General features: G+C 37.3%; 1 protein-coding gene across 1 annotated transcript; it reads right to left on the bottom strand.

Moving 5' to 3' along the window:
- Positions 1-1,076: 1,076 nt before the first annotated feature.
- On the bottom strand, positions 1,077-20,784 carry LOC132117115 (transmembrane protein 132D-like). Its single transcript, XM_059526190.1, has 9 exons — positions 20,672-20,784; positions 17,060-17,933; positions 12,397-12,543; positions 9,708-9,882; positions 7,400-7,543; positions 5,831-6,036; positions 4,396-4,666; positions 4,007-4,198; positions 1,077-2,935 (listed from the first exon to the last, which is right to left on the bottom strand). The coding sequence occupies exons 1-9, from the start codon at positions 20,712-20,714 to the stop codon at positions 1,511-1,513; spliced, it is 3,477 nt and encodes a 1,158-aa protein (XP_059382173.1). The 5' UTR covers positions 20,715-20,784; the 3' UTR covers positions 1,077-1,510.
- Positions 20,785-21,485: the final 701 nt, after the last annotated feature.

Here is a 21,485-nt window from a genome sequence, read left to right as displayed (position 1 = left end):
CAAATAAATAAACTGTTGAAATGTACTTGAAAAAGTGCAGACACACTGGCTAAAGATACTATCTTCGTCCAGTATTAAATACAAGCCAGAAGTGAAAGGAGTTAAGAGCAGATTCACCATGTTTGGCCCACATGTGGGCAGAGATCAACTAATGCATGTTAATCCAGAAACACAATGACCTCAATCCTGTAAATCTGTCAATAGAATATCCGACGCTTCGGATTAGGTGACTGTTGTAATGATAGCACAGTCGTAGCGTTTATTTAAAACATCCTACTCCAATATGTATTTCTTTGTGCAATGCCCATTCCAAATAGTTATCACCTAGATGGTTAGCAGAATAAACAGTATACATTATATATACAACATATATATATATATATATATATATATATAAATTGTAAAAGTGTATTTTAAACCGTTCACTACTGTGGAAGTAACTTGGGGCTGTTTTGGGGATGAAATCCTCCCTGCAAATCTACAACAGTCCTGAGGAGCAACACATCAGATTATCTGGGCTAGGCCAACCTACTTCTCCACATGCAACGAGGAGAACACAATTTGAAGATTTAAAGCAGTGCTCACTCAGAGAGAGATAGATGTTTTTTGAGGCAGAAGGCAATGGCAGTCATTGCATAGCTAGGTTTGGTGGTATCACAACAAAACAGAGAGGTTTGTTTGGAGCAAAGATTTTTCTTTTCACTCGAAGCTGTCACTGATGAGCTGAACCAGAGCATGGGTCAAAGACTAGATAAAGGCTCCTGAACCAGGAAACAATCAGGAGGCATGTGGAGCATTATAATAAGCTGAACTGCTGCAGTGATAAAATGGATGAATACACTTACTAATAACAGAGCCATTATGAATCAGTGTTAACATAAATGGAATGAGATACAATGGACACAAAACATTGTGTTCACAATAGGAATGTACACAATCAGACCCTTTATTTGATACATTTATTAAAGCAGAAAACCAATAATTAACACTGAAAACTGAAGCTATGATTCGCAATGTACTTACAGTTCATAAGAAGAAATGTGATGTATTATTTAATGTTAACTTTAATATTAAACAAGCTTAATATTACACAACTTCTTATTTGTATTAATGGATATATTTTATACCTTTTAACTTTATACATTTAATTTGAATCTTAAATTAAATAACATTTATTTGTCTGTTTAAAAACACAATAAGAGGTTCATTATATACACGTTTTTTCATATATTATCAGTGATTTTATATATATATATATTTGTTGTGATCTGTTTCAACTGAATTTAGTAGTAATATTACAAATATACAAAAGCAGGAAAAGTACAAACTTGCAAGTTGAAGAAATATTTGCATCAAACTTTTCAGGCATGCACATAAATGGAAAACAAAGACATTGTTGTGTTAAATTGTCCATAAAAACATTCCTATATAAACTGCAAAATTCAGTTCAATGCAACAATTTATATAACAATAGATCTGTGGCCAATTTACACAGAAACCCTTTCCTGCATCACACTTCTGACATTGGTGTAGCCACAGGCCATGGACCTTCTGGAAGAAATACTTTGGATTCTGTGGATTCTGGTGTCTGACCAAATACTTCCACTGGGTTACAAAAATGTACACGGTTGACTCTTTCGGCTTTACCATTTAACCCACCCAGGCTGATACTGGCAGCTTGACAACCTCCAACTGGTTGACTGGCCCAGCTGAAGTTCTGACCACTCTTCTTGAGAGCAGCCAGATGTTTGATGTCCAGAGTAGTGAAGGTTGTAAACTGCACTTGATTCCTTTTGCTTGTGGGAGAATGTAGAGGTTCGCTGCGAGTGGGCCTTGCCAGCAGTGTGGCAGATCTGACAGCCATTGGAGGCAATGGAGCCATTGGATCGCGCCTCGGAGGAAGCGTGTTGTTTCTTCGTCCCAGAGTAGCAGTTCTCTCCTCACCTGCAATGGCTGGGATCTCCCTCGGCTGGATTGTCTCTGGCCCTCTGGTGCTTTGCATCTGAATGGCTCTTGGCATCTCCACAGCTGCCTGCATCACCTGATTGGAGGTAGTCGCAATCGGCACAGCTCTGTTTTGCTCTGCAGCGGTGCCTAGACGTACCCAGTGGTGCCTGTGCTCAGACTGACCCTGGCACTGAACCGGAGACTTCTTGCTGCGTGATCTTGCACTGTTGGTGGCACAGTGAAGCAAGACGGCGATAATGACCAAGCAAGAGAGTCCAACCAATGCATAGATGCAGACCTCTATGTCTGTGAACACACTAAACATCTGTATTAGATCGCTTTCCACTAGGGGTGGTTCTCGCTTGGGTTCTTCTGGTGGAAACGGGAAGTTTGATTTCTCAAGCAAGTTTCCATATCCATTCTTTATTGGACTTCCAGGGCCTATAGTAACAAGCGCTCTGTCTGCAACGGGCTTGAGAGTTTTATCCATAGTGTTTATTGACTTAATTGTAGATACGCCACCTCCTATTGCTTCTTGAAGATTGGAACTGGTTGCCGTTTTGATCGCGTTTGTGAAGCTCTCTTGGATAACGGTGCGTTGAAGTGTGTTCAAAGGGGATGTAAGGATCGATTTGGACACATTGTCTCCTTCCTCATTCTCACTGGCCCGTTCGATTTCTTTTTTGCCAGTCCCTGCAAACTGTTCATCTGGTGGGAATTTCACCTTCACCATGCCTCCACCCACAGCCAGTTTGCTCTTGCGTTTAGATTTCTGACAGGCCTCACAGATAGCTAGCTCTGCTCTGAGTAGTAAGCCCTGTCCCTCGGCTTCAGCGACCACAACAAAGACGGACCCTGGGATATTCCGTACGGATGCTACTCTTGGGTCCAGTGAAGAAATGGTGAGGGAATAACCACTGGGATCGTACAGATCAAGAGGACTCTGGGAGCCATCGCTGAACTTCAGCCAGCAGCCAACCACTGCTTCCTGTTGTATAGAGTTATACACATTTACTCAGACATTACATAAAACTATTAACAGGCTCGTTCAAGTTAAAGCATCAAAGCTAGTCAACTTGGAAATTATTTTCAGTTAGCATGACAGCTAGAACTGCATCTTGGCAATAGGCTTTAAAACCCAATACATGGAGCGTCATTTATCCAAATGGATCAATATTTATATGTTTGTGTTAAAAATTCCATTTGCTTAACCACCAGAGGGCAAAGTGTTGAGTTTGTACCATAACAAGTTGTGGCACAATAACCCAGAGCTGTTGGCTAATACAGTAAAAGTGAACGGCACCACAGGCTGCCCTATATTCTGGGGTGAAATACATTATGCATTGCCTTAGGAGCTCTGCTTGCAAAGCCCATCAAGAGACGAATGAGGCCTCTCCCCGAGTACTAATAGCTTGATATTGATTGGATCATGTTATGCCACTCAGACCTGGCACTGGACCAGGCTGTTATATAAAGAAATTTAGAGCACAGTTGTACTCGTTGTACAACTCTTGTTTCTTATGCTTTATGGCCAGTGCTTCTCATAGATAGTGATTAACGGTACCAGAAATTAAAGATTTTGGATGGATGATGTATTTCTTTAGTAGGTGATATGGGTCTCAGTGTAATGTTAATGCAACTTTAATTTAGTACCTTTCATCATCATAAAAAAAAGCAAAACAATGATTAAAAGTATTTAATTTATTAAAGACTGAAAGAGTCTTTCACGCAGGACACAGTTTTGTGTTGTTGAACTGTTTCTAATTTCAAAAAACAGTGCTCATGGTGCAAAATGCAATCCACAGGCAATATTGTATGAATCTATAAACTGCATTACACAGTACTGTATGCCAGTTCAATGATGTTCAGTGATATGGAAAAAAACAACATTATATTGACATTTAAAGCAACTTGTTCTATTAAATTTAACCACAATTAATGTCATGTCTTTGTGGGGGGCTTTTATCTTGTCTCTTATATATGCAGTTATTTTTGGTTCGATTAATTAGCACATAATTAGATTAATTAGACTGACAGCCCATGTAGCTACATGAATTACCTGCTTGGGGTAGTGTATGATCTCCTGTGTGGTTGTCTTGGCAATGATGGCCCTGTTACTTCCTGGGCTGAGCTGCAGGTTCAGGGAAAGGCCAGAGACCAGCTGCACGCCCAGCTCTGTAATACTGACTTTATCATCCAGAACCCGGATCATCCTCTCAGCCAGAACCAAGTTTGACAACGGAGACATCACCTGAACAACAGAAACCAAGCCCAGCATCGCATCAGTTTTAATTTACTTGTCTTACAATTAAAAAAAACAAGCAATCCATCTATGTGCTGTCTGTATTGTCACTGATATTAACTAAACCCACACGTTGTTGTCTTAATGAAAAATGAGAATCGTGCAAAGCTGACAGCTGTGGGCGGCTTTGTCATTATCACCATTACCTGCACAGTGGTGACTCCCACAGCCTTGCCTGTCAGCACGGATCCTGTCTGCAGGCGAGCGACGCTCGTATCCCCAACTCTCAGAAAGTAGCGCACCAGCCGCGTCACATCTACCTGCCAATCAGAGCCAAGGAAGTATGCAGGAGACGGGCTGCTTGGATCTGGCGATTCTGCGGTGAAGACCGTAAGCACTCGAATCAAACTGTGCTGATACTGCAGCATGCAGCCTCGGCCCTTCCTCTCATCCTCTTCCTCTGTGTCCCAGCTCACTCTGAGAAACATGGAGAGAAGAGGAACAACTCTTTTCCTCATTCTATGTTCTGAATATATATATTTTTCTGCTATCTGCTATTTGACTATGCTCAGCAATCTCTCATCTTATAATGAAAGTCTCTGCAATGTCATAAAAAACTGCTGGGATATCTCTGCGGAGCACATTCTCTATTCTAACAAGAAGGCTTTGGAGCGGTTTTAAAGTGGAAAAAGTCTATATGAGGTGAAACATCAAATATAGAAGTTCTGAGCTAGTTAGAGCAACCAAAAATAAATAAATAAAATGGGAAAATAAAATTCACAGTGGAATACAAGATTCTAAATTTAAGAACAATTCACAATATAAATAATGCATTAAAACATGATCAAGAACCCGCCAGAAAATTAATGTTAATAATTAAAACATATTTTAATATTTGTCCAATTTAAGAAAATAAACCACAATCATTTTTTTAGAATAAGATTCATTGTTTATTCATAATCTCTCTCATCTCTACCTTAAAAATAAAGTCTCTGCAATGTAATAAAAAACTGATTTGGAGCAGTTTTAAAGTGGAAATGGTTCATATGAGGTGGAACATCAAACATACTGTACAAGTTCTGAACTAGTTTAAGGAGCTAAAATAAAGCAAAATTAGGAAAAAAAATCTAAATTCCACAACATTAATTATCCTTTTTCAAAAAACATTATTAATAACCAAACCATAGACAGTTAAATAAATGTCAATAATTAAAAACATCTTTATGTTTGTCAAATTTAAGAACATAAACCATATGTATTTATTTATAAATATGTATTAATTTGTAAAAGCAGAATACTCATCATATATCTATATTCATATTATTATGGGAAAATGAAAGTAAATCTGCTTCCTAAAAAATTCCTGACAATTGAAATACTAATAAATAATATTTATTATTATCTATAAACTAATTCATATTTTTTGACACTCATTAAATTCACTGATATACAGTAGGTTTAAATATTGCTCATATAATAATATTTATCACTGTTCACATAAATATATTTTAACGTGCAAAATGATATGTACCCACAAGTGCTATATGAACATCAAATGTCTAAATGCTGAGTAAAAGCATCAAAATCTCAATATGAAGCTTGTTGGGGCAGTGTGTCATTGGAAATACGCTTGTCACTTACTTTTTGTTCCCTGTGACAGGAACTCTCCAGGCTTTGATCTGACTGAGCTCCGAATCAGATATCTCCATATGCAAGGGGACTCGAGGCATCCATACGCTCACCTCCAGCTGTGTGCTCAGGTAGCTGTAGGTGAAGTTCACCATCATCCTCACTCTTCCACGTGTCTCCTTGCCATTAACATACACAGAATCACACCTCTCAGACACCTGTGTGTGAAAACAGCAGTGTAGTCTAGTTCATTCATTTTTGCAGGGCAATGTTCCATCCCAACTGCTGCTGTTTGTGAATCGTGCAATAAGGTTCCACAGTAAGGCACAAAATCACTTCCTAGATCTTCCACATTCACTGTTTCTCAATGGTGGAATCCAATTCAAAATCCAAAAATCTAGTCTCTACATTTTCACTGATGTCTCACGACACCTAAATCTCTAAATATCTAATTTTGGAACTTTGTATTGCAGAACTCCTTACTGCATAATTGATCTGTGGTGTGACTTTTGTACATGGATTTGAATATAAATTCCTGCTAAAGAATAAATGTATATGTTAACAAGATGAAGTTTTATGTTAATGCAGACATGAAGGTTAGCGTGGTGTAAGGTAATGAGCCCTGTGTACTGTACATTGTTCTATCTCATTAGGAAAGTCTATGGGCACTGTTGCATCACTGTTTCATTCACCCCCAGTACCTCGAAGACTAATTTATAAACCACAGAGCACATGTTCTGAACTATGTGCCATAAAAACCTTTTCAAGACAAAAATGAGAGAGACTTGAGCACTTACTCCTTTATTTTCAATGTAATGAAATTTATTCATGTGGAGGGTTAAGGTGTGCATTTGTAAGAAAGACACCTGACAGCACCTGGGTTTGTGTGCAGTAGTATTTATCACTGAATAAGTTAACGGAGTCCCTCCGTTTATGTTTTAAGGTTTAACCTGGAAAAGACAAGCTCAGGAGGGCACTATATATATATATATATATATATATATATAATTTATATATAATTTACTTTATATTTATATATAATTATTTCCTACTGAGAGCACAGAGCCATGAAAAGAGATATTTTGTTAAAATATCCTATTCAGCAAATGTCATTGTAGATAATTCTGCATATTGTTGGGCCTATACAGCTTATGGTAATGTGCATAAATTAGTTTGATTATAAGCTAATTTTTTATTACTGTGTCTGATATAATATTTTGGTCCTGAGGCAAATCCAGTTCAGAAGCACTGCCCCAGAGAAAAATCCAGTAATAAAAAAGGGCTCAAGCTCTTCATAATACACAGGGAGAAAAAAAAGACAGGTGAGCTTTGGGTAAAACACACAAGTTCAATGAGGGCTAGTGAGTCAATGTCAGTCTCCCTCCTCTGTTTTTCTCTTTTTAGGTGAGGAGTTAGGAAGTGGTGGTCATCTAAACCGAATTCCCTGACCCCTCTCTCCTGTGCTCTTCCACTTCTGATAGACAAGTCATTCAGAAGCAGAGTAAGGCTGCTAATAGGAAGCACACAATGTGTGAGACAGCTGAAGCTGTCAAAAGTGGCTTTGACCTTGACATGCATTACCTTCAGGACATCCTGGTCTGAAGACTTGCAGCGAGACGAGTTAGTGATGTCTGTGATGGAGCCATCAGCCTCAACTCCCAAAACTTTCACAGGCACAGAAACCCTCTTACCAGTCAGCACGGCCGTGTTGAGGAGCTCCGTATCCTGGAAAAAAGGTCAACAAACACCACTCATTTAGCACTAAACATATGCAAAACTACATTTTCAAAATTGACATGCCCAGACAAAAGGATAAACGTTTCAAATTTAAATTTATTCTACATATCTTTTGCATATTCCCCTGAATTTATCCAAGATAGTGTGATCTAGCTGGCTAACATATATGATGTTTGAGAATATGACTCAACGTATCTATAAGAATCTGATGAAAACTACATATCAGTCAGTAATGTTTAACATAATTTGTGACCCTGAACCACAGAACAGAATACACAGAATATTTGTAGCAATAGCCAACAATACATTGTATGGGTCAAAATTATCTATCTATCTATCTATATATATATATATATATATATATATATATATATATATATATATATAAATAATAATAATAATAATAATTATGCCAAAAATCATGAAGATATTTTGGAACTTTCCTAAAATAAATATATTAAACTTCCATTTTTGATTAGTAATATGCATTGCTAAAAACTTCATTTGGATAACTTAAAAGGCGTTTTTCTCAATATTTAATTTTTTTTGCACCTTCAGATTTTCAAATAGCTGTATCGCTGCTAAATATTGTCCTATCCTAACAAATCATACATCAGTTGAAAGCTTATTTATTTTGCTCAGGTTTGTTGTTGTTTTTCTTTTTACAAATTTTACCCTAATGATTGGTTTTGTGGTCCAGGGTCACGTATGCAAGTGTTTTCCAACAAAAGTGTTTATGACAAATTTATGAACAAAATTTTGTAAAGAAAACAACATGTATTGAAACCCTTAATATTACTTAATAATACTTTGCTAAATATTTTGCTAAACACAAAATAGAATCCTTTTCTGTTGTGGCCAAGGAAAATTTTGGCAGGGTAGAAAAGTGGGAACTACTGGCCCAACCAGACAGCAAAAACAATCCTTGTTGAGTCCTCAAAAGAACAGCCAAAAACATTAAAGGAGATGAATTTAAAGTGAATTCTGAGCGTTTTACTGTGCAAACAAATTGCACACTAATTAAAGTATCCACACTAAATATATCAATTGAAAATTTTTAAAAACTGAAATAAACTATTCTATCACACTAATACATCTCACTATCCCATCCCTAATTAGCACAAAGAGGTATGTATATATGGATGTATGTGTATGTGTATATGTATATGTATATATGGAAGAAACATGCACTGTAAACAAAGCAGGCTAATACTTAGAACAAGCTGCTATGAAGTATCTCAGTTTGGTGGTGAGTTAAAGCTTAAACAGGTCAAAAATGTCAAGGCAACAATCGTGGATCAAACTCTCTCTGTCTGAGTTTAATACCCTAATGATTATCTTACAGTGTGCCGCTGTGATGACGAACACACTAGGATGATTAGGTTTGAGCGTAGATTTAACTTCTAGATCCAACAGATGTCCACGAGCATCCTCCAAATGCAATCCAACAGATGCTGACTCTGATTTGAAAAGTTACCGGCAAAATCCCACACTCTTATACCGGTGTTATTTCAGGGACAGGGTCATGCTGTGAAATAGACTGTTCCAGTAAACAAATCTGGCAGCTAGCTTATAATGGACGCTTGATATCAATGAATTGTCACAATCTCTTTTTGCTTCATTTGTCTTAAACAGTTACATGATAAAAAGCACTATTATTATATTTTAATGGCTGCCGGTGAACTTGTACTAAAGGGATGCATGTGGATGGCTTTGGGAATTAAGTGCGTGTCCTCATAAAATGAATGTCAGGGCCAATTCTTCATTGGTTTGACCAATAGTAGTGGATGGTAGGAAGAGATCAAAGGGCGAAAGAAGTGGCACTGTGCCTCTGGACAATTAACACACATATACACACTCACAAAAACACACAGACAGAACAAAGACATAAATCATGTATAAGGGCTGTCAATGTAGCTTTATAGTCAAAGGATTTTACACATGACAAATACTTGTCACACCAATGTGATTTCATTTTGAAATGTCCATGCTTCACAGACGCCCTTATAAAATGTGACCTCACAAAACCTTACAAAAGTTAAAGGGATTGTTCTTTAAAAAAAAAAAAATGTAACTTTAGTCTGAAAAGAATAGTTCCATCTGATCATAACACAAAGGAAATTGCTCAAAAGTAAAAACAAACATTCCCCACCGTGATCAGTGGTGCTATTCCCACATAGTCTCTCTGAATGGTGTAAATCCTCATGGTTCCTTCATCCCGGATCATGTTTCCAGGCAGCTCTAGTCGCCACGTGATCATCTGGCTCTCTAGCTGATCACTCTGCTCCTCCGTCTCAAAGTCCATCTGCAAGACCTCCAGCAGACCTCTATAAATACAAAATCAGGACACGGTAGCATCCCAATCTCTGCAACAAGTGACTTCATTTTCTGGGTCAAAAGAGACATACAGAGTCAAAGAGGACAGTGTGGAATCCTAATAATGAAAGCACAATCAGCCATCAGGAGAGATGGAGCTTCTCATCCACTTCAGTAGCATTAAAACACTCTGCATTCTAATGAGCATATCAGGTTCATTGCAGGAACATGATTCAGCTCACACCGGGCCTTTCAGCTGGAACATGCTTTGATAAAGTGCTTTTATATAACTCACAGAAATCAAACTTTTATACAACTTCTTACGGTTCATGCGTTTGTATACGTACAGCATGCTGAAGCTCTCACGTAAAAGGAAGCTTTGAAAGCATCAGAAAAGTTAGTATCTGTGATCTAGAAAAAACTTTCCTGGAGAGGACAGATCCTTTGAGATTTGATCCAAAATTCTGCAGATCTTTATACTATATTGTCTTAAATGATGCAATCTGATATTTGCTTTCAAGACCACTGTTAAAGGATAAGGGCTGAAAAGTCATAACCCATCATCACTATATTGTGTTAAGTGCTTCTCAGCACAGCGTTAACCTCGCGATTTGGCTCTTCACTGGTTAATGTGGAGATCTCTGCTCTAATCTTGTGGAACGTGCTGGTCTTTAAGCTGGTCTAACACACTGATGCACTGAGGATGATTAAAGATAAGTGGGTCGTCGCTGTAAAACAAGGAAAGAAGGGAGCCGAGAGAAGTACTCAGGAAGATACTGGTGCTGCTGACAGCTCCTATTGTTACTGTAGATACTATAGTTTGAAAAATTAAGTTCAGCGTAAAAGACAGTATAATCAATGTCTTAACATGATTCAGTGAACAAGTGAAATAACGCGATCTTGTACTGATTTCCTGTTGTGAAGAAGTAAGGGCCTGTCCTTTTATAAAATAGCCAGTGGCCTTTAGTTTACATCTCAGCCATGATCTGCTAGTTGCTAATGCTAGCCAGAGACAGGTAGTATTATGTGGTTTCTCATATATAACAATTTGGTGCAATCAAATACTCTTAAATATGCAAGTGCAATATGGGTCATCAATCATTTTACTTCATCATTATTTAAAAGTTTGGGCTCATTTTTATTAAAGAAATTAATTCAGTCCAGATACATTAATTTCATTAAAAGATTTCATTTCATTTTTTTTTCTATTTGTCAAAGAAACAAAAAAGTATTTTTCCAAAAAATACTATGCTATTTTTAACACTGACAATAATACATGTTTCTTGATAATAAGAATAGAATATTAAGAAATGTTTCACCAAACCAGCATTTTATAATGCATTCTGAAAGATCAAGTGACACTGAAGACTGAAGTAATGGCTGCTGAAATTTAATTTAACTACAGCAATTTTAAATTGCAATATTACTGTTTTCACTGTATTTTGATCAAAAAATTGCCATGGCATGAATAAGTGTTATTAAAAAAAAAAAAATCAGCCTCAAACTTTTGAAAAGCGTACAGTATCTGCTTTTTTAATTAATTTGCCAATGTTCAGAGTTTAAATACATGGAACAAAAGCCACAAAACTAAAAATTTAATGTAATAATCTAATTGATTAATTCATTAATCATTATTATTTCTGCTTTCTGTAAATCTAAAGTCATCGATACTAAACAGTATGTTACAAGCTGCTAGAACTATAAAATATACAGTACTTACTATATTATAGTACAGTACATGTTACATGCTATACTCTGCAATAATAATGAGAAGCCATTGCCATGGACACTGATCAAGAGCCGATGAGACCAAAAGAAATATGACTCCCAGATGGAGGCTCTCATTAACAAGATGCTCACAGTTTTCGAGACACATTTGAATTGAATCCAAAAACACTCAAAACTCTTTTTATGAAAACCAAGCCAATGGCTCCCCAGCTTAGATGCACATAGGTAATATAAACTCAGAGCTCATTCTTCTTAATAACAACGGAGGAGTTTTATGTTTTCTGTGGATAAACACAGCTGAGGTGATGGAAAGATATCACATTTTTATGGTTATTTTCAGTTGCTTTCCACATGAATACCTAAAATTATAGAATTGATTTGTGCCATTAATCATGAAATCGCAAAGTGGCGAGTTTTTCTCTGAAGCTGCTTTCTGTGCTTAATAAGTGTCTGTACAGGGTAAATGCGGTTAACCTGCACCTTTTTAACCAATAAAAGATGGTCTTTCATTTTCATTCAAAATACCAACCTGCAAAGGCAAACAGGTTGTCTGAACATCTGTTAGTACCTGAACAATGGGAGGGGGGGGGGGGGAGGGGGGGAATTAGGAGGTTGTTTTTCTCTGTCAAAAAATTATTTTGCAATCTGTCACTTAATTCTCATAGTTTCAGAGGAAACAGATCACATCTGGTGATGTTCAAGGGCAGAAAAAGCTTTTTAGCAAAGAAATGTGAACTGGGGAGAGTCTGCGGTTCAGTGGTCTCTAAGAACAATGAGATGATGCAGCGAAAGCTTGCCTTTTGCTAATAAATGTGCTTTTCTTCTGGCAGGTCACAGAGATGGTTTGGGCATCACTTCCTCTCCCAGGTTCCAGAGTGATGTCCCATAGGTTCGCGTCACTGGGTCTGGCTGTGCTGAATGACATGCCTTTTCTTGATGTGGCTCTGTGAGAAGGAACAAACAAACAGACAGATGACATCAAGTGGAAAGGTCTAAGCCTCAGGCGGACGCCTACAGTCTGCTGACTGACCGCCTGAAGCATACTGCACACAAACATGACAACACCTGGCTGAAACAGACAGTTGCGATCTTATCTTCTCTGTGTTAATATATATTTTTTTAATGTAATTTTCAGCAGCCATTACTGCAGTCTTCAGTATCAAACAATCATTTAGAAATCATTTTAATATGCTTATTTGGTGTTCGAGAAATATTCTAATGCATTCTTATCATTATCAACGTTCAAAACCTTTTTTTTTTTTTTTTTTATTCTTTAACGAAAAAAGTTCAAATAGCATTTGAAAAATAGCAATCATTTGAAAGACAGATCTTTTGTAACATTTTAAATGTCTTTACTAAATGCCACTTTTGATCAATTGAATGCATCATTGCTGAACTTAATTGAACTTAAGGACAAAATAACTCAATTTGGTACGTAACATTTTAAAGATTTGATGTCCAAATTAGCACATAATATCAACATCCACAAGAAGAACTGTATATTTGGCTTCACTTTTTGAATTACAGTATAATTATGAAACAACTTTTGGATGGACAGAAATTCTGATTACAAAGTCTACGCAGTCGCACATGAACAAAAATTATGCCCACACTGGTTTATTATCTGCCCTGAAACTCTGACTGGTTGCTTCTCATACATCACAAACAAAACTTTGCTCTAAGTGGGTGTTTTTTGACCAGAATATATTACTGTACAAACTGGACTAGACTTAATGATAATAGCCATAAGGAAACAGATGGAACTTACACTAATCACAGGCTGATTGATATGTACAATTTTAAGCTCAGTATTTACTGTGTGACTGCCTCTGGGCAATACTGAACATGCTAACACGGTAAAAATCCATGTATGATACAATGAACATGTCCAGTACTAACTGAATGTTTGCTAGAGGGCATGTGTGTTAAAGACGCTGACCTGCACATCGAAAGGTCGAGGTGGAAAACGTTCCAAATCAACAAACCCATCTGAAGCCCATCTGTACTGACATCCCTTTCCATTCAACCTGACTCATGGGCCACATTTATAAAAATTTTATAAATAAATAAAAAAAAACTCACTAATGGCAGAAGAGGGAGATATAATTGACAGCTTTTAAATCCTGTTCGTATGACCTGCTAACCATGGGTTGAGGTCAGTCGGCATGGCTCTCAATTCCCTGTTTCACTTGCTAGTTTTAAATCTTGGCTCAATCTCTATTGCAGAAAGAGCGATTGGACATCTAATATTGTTGTATTTATCAAGGGTGTAGAGCGAGTATGCCGCACTGGAGAATTTAATCTCTCGGTCTTCTTCGGCTTAGGCCAACATAACCACATGTCCACCATTCAGTTTAAAGACAGAGCCAAATGCTTCTTTTCTCCTCTTTTTTTCTCCCTCCAGTATCTCTCGGCTTTATCCAGCAGTAGCCAGACAGTTTGCCGGTCCCTCCTCTCCACTGATGGGACTTAGAGACCGTGGAATCTTGCCACGTGAGAATCTCCCAGACATGTGCTGGAGTCAGGCGTCTTGGGAAACATGGCCAGAGAGAAAACAGGTCATGGTGGAGGAAGTAGAATGAGCGCGGCTGACAGCATTGTGACAAACTGCATTATCTTTCTGCAACCGCTCATCCATCTTTTTTTTCTTCTCTGTTTCACGTCACAGACTGCAATTCTGCCTCAAAAACAACAGATTTTCATGCAGTGTGCACAATGAGCCTGTGTATTAAATGACACATGCAGATGTGCATATTAATGATTATTTCCCAGAATGTATGATGCGATAAACACACACGTGAGGGGCTTTTATCTGGTATTGAAAAGAAATACACGATATTGCGGCTGGTATCAGTTTATGTCACATGTAGATCTCAGGGATAGCGTCGGTCTATCAACCCCTGGGACTCGAGGGAGAGGGATCAGTCTGTCTTGACCCATTTTGTATCGTCATCATCTTCAGAGCAGAGACAGATGACGCCCTCAGTCTGATAATCCAACCATTTTTAATTCCAGTGAAATGAAGAGAAACAATGAAAGCATGAGAGGAAAATAAGAGACAGAAAAAAAGAAAATGCAATACAGAGAAAGACAGAGAGGGAGTCTGTGAGTGTGTTCTGTTTTGGTCTGCCAGGGGAAGAAACACTGTATGCATGAGTGGCAAAAGAATTCAGTCAAATCTATAATGAGGATCTTGATGGAATAAATCTCTGCCGCAAAATCAAAGACGGGCGAATATTGATGTGGGTCTGCGTGGTGCTGTCTGCAGGATGAAGTAAAGAAAATAGAACAGAATAGAATAGAATAGAATAGAATAGAATAGAATTCATAACATTAATAAGTAGTATAATATATGAAATATTAATTCTAATATTAGCAAATTAATAGTTTGTGTCTATTCAAATATATGAATAACACAAAACATTTCTATCTACATACATGTACATTAATGATCTGTTAACCAGTAGAATAAAACCATTTAATATTATTCATTAATTACAAAAAATATATAATACAAATATTTTATAATGCTTAACAAATTATAGTTTGTCCAAATATATCAATAAAAAAATGTTTTTATGTTTTTATCATAATATTATGATTAAATGTACATTATAAATCTGTGAAGGAGCAGAATAGAACAACATCATAATTGTCATATAGCTATAATATAATAATAATAAATAAATAAAAATAAATAAATAAATAAATAAATAAATAAAAAATATATATATATACAAGTCACATTTGTCATGTCTAGTGGGTGTGTGAACTAGTCTATATAGTCCAGGCAGCCTTCAGCTGAAATAACTTTCTGGTGAAAAGAGAGCAGTTCTCTGAAGGGTTAAAGACTTCACTAATTTTCAATCAGTGTGTGGATTATCTATCATAACCTCAGGGGTCTGGACTCAATCTTGGAGAGAGTAGTGAAGTGGGGCAGAGACTTTTCCCTGGATAAAATCAATCTCTTTGGGATACCAGCCTTCACCTCACTTTACTGCTAACACTGAAAGCGATTGTCCATTTGAGCCAGGGCTGGGGGTAAAGTAAACCCTATCAGAGCCAAGGGAAGGGCAGCATGGATATTGAAGGCTAAGGTGTTATATGGGGCTCAGCTGCCGGTCAAATGTATATCTCAGATCATAAACAGGGTTCCTCAACTTCCCAAAATAATCAGCACGAATCAAAGTCTCAAATCAGTCTATCCATTTTGTCCAAAGTGAGTGAAATCACTTTAAGGAACAGACAAGAACCACAAAAAAGTTAACAAATAAATAAATTGTCCCCACTCTAAATACCATCTAAATTAAACTACTTTGGGATTTTGACTATTGGCTTACAATATGGGTCAGAATAAAACTTACCTCATCGGTTCTTATGGACATCCTCCTCCCCCCACCCCCCCCCCCCCCAGTTTAATTTGCCTTAAAAACAGCCGCAAACAAACTTCTAAGAAAAAGACCATGCCTATAAATCCATTTTCAGTAATTTATGTGTTCCTTCTCCATTGCTGTAGGTTGAGACATAAAAAAAAACAGATTGCACTGTGCGTTTTTTTCTACAACGGAGCTCTTGCTGTAATATGTTCACTTCTGCCCAAAGGACTCAAGTAGTTATTAGGTATTTGTTTTCTTGCTCCATTAAGTTGATGCATTATTTATGCGGAGAGAAGCCACACAAACAATGCAATGTTAAGAAATGAATGCTGCCAAATAATTTTCCCATTATTTTTCCAATTATGGAAGAGTGCCTTTGAAACTCCTCCAGTTGGAAAAGTGAATTGAGCCAGCACATAGTTATTACATTCCGGTAATTTGTATACTGAGTGGGACCGTTACATTCTCTCGGCTATGAAGTGGCATGACTGTAGTGTCGGGTACTTGTTAAATTTGCACTAAGCTTCCTGAGCGTTTGACACATCTGTTGGCTCCATGCCACACTTCTATTTCAAATGGGACGCTGTTATCTCAATCCCCAACGCACCTCCTCTTCATCTTATTTTGGCCTGACCAAAAGTCTCTTCCAGGAAAACAGTTGACATTTGTTGTGCCTTCTGAGAAAACCATATAATCCTGAACAGAGTAAATCCAATTTCTCAGCACTGCATTATTATGTGTACAGATTTTTTGCAGACTTCCAGATAGCAGTATGTGAAATGATTATAGCTCTGAAAGCCAGGATAGATTTACCAGACACTTGTTTATGCCTTATTTTGTAGCAATCTTATTTACTTTAAAATGCATCCACTCTCATTAAAGGGATAGTTCTCCCAAAAATGAAAATGCTGTTTTGGACCCCACTAACTTCTACTGTAGGGCCAAACACAGTTTTTCAGAATTATATTCTTTCGTTTTTTCAAAACAAAGGAAGTCAAATAAGTTTGGAACAACATGAAGGTGAGTAAATTATTTTTAGGTAACTTTTCCTTGAAGCAAATAAGAAACCATGAAATCAGCCTACCTGAGTATAAAATATTCAACTGGCGATGTGCTTGATAGGAACACATAGAAAGTGGCAGTGTCTGTGGTCTTCAGTGGTTTCGAAGACATCTGGATGATGACGGCTCCTCCGAGGCGCAATCGCATAAACGTGGGGTTTCCAGGAGGTGATCGCAGGAGGTTTACAGTCCCAATCCTCTTCATGGAGGTTCCATAGATCTGCCGTCCCAGGTCGCCATGCTGTGGACCCCTTCTTATCTTGCTCTCTTGCGGGACACACTGACCACTGGGACTGGGTCTGATCTGGTAGTAAAGTTCAGCAACATTTCCTCTTTGATCGCCTCTCTGCTCCCCGCTTGACCTGCCACCTGCAGGGTTGAACCAGGCTGGCTCAGGCTTCAGGTGCACCAAGCAGAAGCCACCATCTGCCGAGATGAAGCAGCTGTCCCTGACCTCCATTGATTCCCAGAAGGCGTATGCCGTAACACAAAGGTACCCTCCTTCGTTCTGTCCTGGGATGTTTTGCATCAGACCCTCGCTCATATCATCCCTATTACCGGTTGCGTAAAACAACACATACAGGGCAGGTGTAGAAGAACGTACTTGACGGGCCAGTATAAACGATCGGATCCTGGGGCCAGTGTGGATCATATGCAGTGGTATAGACTGCTCCAAAGACATCGGACCATAGCTGACATTAATGGCTGGCTGGCCAGTGAGTCCAGTGAGGACAAAAGGTTGCCTTTGTGCCCGCAGGCTGGAGTTGTCCATTACGTCCGGCCTGGTGTCTCTAAGGAGGAGGTAGTCTGCATTGATAATTTGATAGTTCACACTTGGAAGAACAGCGATAGGAGACAGGGATCTTGGGTCATCTGACAACTCCACAACCTTCATTCCTTGAGGATAAAACAGATCAAATAAGATTAAGCATAATAGAGCATAAGTATGAGAAATTATAAAGTATTAATGGAATTTCCAGTAAAGGTTGTACCGTCACATAACCCTACTGGCCCCTATAGCGCATATTTAAAACTAGTGGTTTTCAACTGGTTTTGTATCAGGGACATCAAGTAGTGACCCCACACGATTTCAATGGAATTTCAATGATTTTATGCTCTTGGCAACCAAAAATGTGCTGCACAAAAACATTGAGATTGTCTTGACTGTACTTAAGGCCGTATAAAGAAGTTTGTATATTATTAGTACTTGACTAGTTTTCTTAATGGGTTTGGAGGATGAAAGCATATCACACAACCTGCCTATGTTGACATGCACCTATTTAAATGAGCTTGAAATAGGTGAAGAAAAAAAAAACGTTAATTGGATACATCTTTTAGAGACACAATACATTTAAGCATATTTTCTTCACTAATTTAAAAACACATCTATTTTACTATCCTAATTACACATTATTAAATGGTTTGTTGCATTTTATTATTTGCATTTTATTCCTGTCTCCAACTCCAATGCATTTTTGAATCACAGCCCACTAGTTGTGAATGACTGTTCTATAGGAATCTGTACTAATAAAACCTTTCATTCAAAAACACTGTAAAGGCAAGGTTATTTTCACAGAACATTATGCTTGGTAAATATGCTATCAAAACTGTTTTGTATGTTCTAGACAGCTATACCTCAGTGCTCTTGCTATTTCTACTTGCAGAGTATTTCAGAGAAGTCATTTGCTAGATGGCGTTCCTTCCTCATTCAAAGTCAGAGTAAAAAAAAAAAAAGATTGGTCTAAACCTGTCAGCAAAACCCATCATTCTGTTGCCGTTTGAAACCCTCCCCAATGTGCTAGTCTATAATCTTTTCAGAAAACATTTCCATAGATGTCAAGCACACAGAATCTTTTTGCTACTTCAATAGCACAAAATACAACATTTCCCCTCTTGGTGCTGGATGATTTGGAATAAAGCAATGCAGGGGGAGGCAAAAATAGTCAACATCACTCTGATCAGGTGTACTGTGTGTCCGGACAAGCAGCTTGTCAAATCACTCATCTGGGAGAGATGCTTTAACCTTTACCTTCTGACAGGCTGCAAGGGCTACATTGCCTTCTGATTGCTAAAGTGCAGCATTGAAAAGCTGAAGGTTGATCTTGACATGCTGTGCGTTTTTGGAGAAGTTTGTCAAATGCCTGTCCATGTGTCATGCTGATACGTGAATGTGATTGCTATTCCTACAGAAAAAAATCCTTCAAGTAAGGCAACTTGATTATATTTGTTTATATTTTACTGGAATAGTGCACATATTACGTTTGCATTATATAGGGTATCCCACTTTACTAGCACCTAGGTCACCTAAGAAAGAATGATTTTTTTTCACACTACATTTTCTTTTAATCTAAGATGAGCTGAGTCAAACCCATCTGTCAGATTATACAAATAGGATAGATTATACACAACTCCCTGGACAACAACAAAAGTTAAAAAGTGCATGTGTAAATAAGGTTAAGGCAGTGAGCAGAGTCCACAACAAGACATTTTAAGCATTATAAACCTGTATAGTTCTTAGAGAAGAGTATTGGGAGGAAAAAATATCATTATAGTCCTAAAGAACATTGTATGGATTAATAGTCAACCCTCACTTCTGTTCGTTTTAAAATTCTTCTTCATTTATGTTTTATGTATACTTAGTAAAACTAATTCACATAAAAATCCAGTCAAAATAAGTATTTTTAAACTGTTACTTTTTATGTTTGAGCTTTAATTTCCCGTCTGTTAAATCAGGTCATCTCTTTGCTAATCAATGTGATAATTTGTCCTACTGGCATTCTATTGACTTGTATTGAAAAGCATACAGTTGGAGTCTATTAAACAATATATTTGCATCTCAGACTAGTAATGTCATGTGTGAAAAGTGATGTTTCAAAGTAGGTTAATGGCTGAGCCCGAGGGTAAAAATGGACTACTGTCTGTGCAGTGTCTAAGAATATTAGGCCAAACATGACTGAGTTTGAACAGCTCAAACTAGGACTGAGCCTCTGCACTGATGACAAGCCTATTTGTCAGACTTTCTCATTTTTAAATTGCTGCTTTTGGCATTAATAAAAACTCCACAGCATACCATTTCAAAATTAGGAGCTTTCCAAGTATGGTTTTATTCAATGTGAATCCAGACGTTTCCTCTCAGTTTCACAAAACAACTGTGATAAAGTTTTTATTCCACAATTAAATAATCAACTTTAAGTAACAACTAAGCAGCTATTTGCATTCTGCAAGTAATTATATAAGCAAATTGTAATTAAATCTATAGTTACTTTGTATGCAAAGCAATCTTAATAGCCATATGAATCCAAAGAAACATTTATATTAATGATGTTTGCTTAAGTGCACAATCACATGCAAAAAGTCACTTCCAATAAAGTTCACAATTTAAGTAACAATTTAAATATGCAAATAACTGATATTTATGCAAACATTTTTTTAAACAGGTTTTTCAGCTAATACACTCATAAAGTAGATTCTGAAATCATTCATGATAAATGAGAAGACATGACTACTTGTGCAATAAAGTCCATCTCTACCCAGATATTCTGATGCAAGATATTATTAAAATATAAAGAATTGATTTTAAATTATATAGAAATATCCAACAGCAGGAAATGACGGATATGAGAGGAACGTCTTACCTTCAGTACAGGATAGGCACAACGCTATAACAGTCAGCAACATTGTGCTCGTTTGTACAGACAAGCCTAAACTGGAGTCTAAATTACTTAATTCCTCTAATGCATTACTTAAAAAAAAACCCGGCAAAAAATAAAAATAAAGATGTGAGCTATAAAAAGTGAACGTGGTTCGCTCACATGGCATTAAAAGTAAAATCAGTTGTCATGGCAGACAACGGATTCAAACTTGATCATTTATGAGCAGCAAAATACACAAACTAAAAAAATAAAATAAAATAATACATACATGTAAAAGTTCAAACTAAGCGCTGACACGATTCACGTGCTGCTGTTTCTGGACCTCACGTTCATCTGAGTCTGAACGATTAGATGTCACAAGCTTAAACTAATCCTCAGCAAATGAAATACATGTGCGCTTTATGTTGTCCTGAAGCCCCTCAGTCTTGACTGTCACTGCCATGTGGACAGACAACCAGCAATACCAGTGATAAAAAGATGGTATTGATATGTATACATCTTAAAAGATGACCCTTGAACCAACGCCAGACGATTTCAACCAACTAACGGTCTGCCATGTGAATTGTGAACTTATGAAACACGTGCAGGAATAAAAGTAAAAAAAAAAAATCCATGGTAATATTATGGTTGTGTAAATGTAAAAGATCCAAGTATAAAATCTGAGGTATAAGACCACAAAATATTTAAATAGTATTTTATTACTTTGTGTTCAACTAAGCTATAGTTAAATGTATATTATGTAGCTTACAAACAGTTCAGTGGCTTAAGAGTGCTGCGGTGAGGCGCCCAAGCGTCC

This window comes from Carassius carassius, chromosome 36, assembly GCF_963082965.1.
Source record: "Carassius carassius chromosome 36, fCarCar2.1, whole genome shotgun sequence".
Taxonomy (NCBI): domain Eukaryota; kingdom Metazoa; phylum Chordata; class Actinopteri; order Cypriniformes; family Cyprinidae; genus Carassius; species Carassius carassius.
Note: the sequence above shows the minus strand (reverse complement) of the source record. Positions and strands in the feature narration are given on the sequence as shown.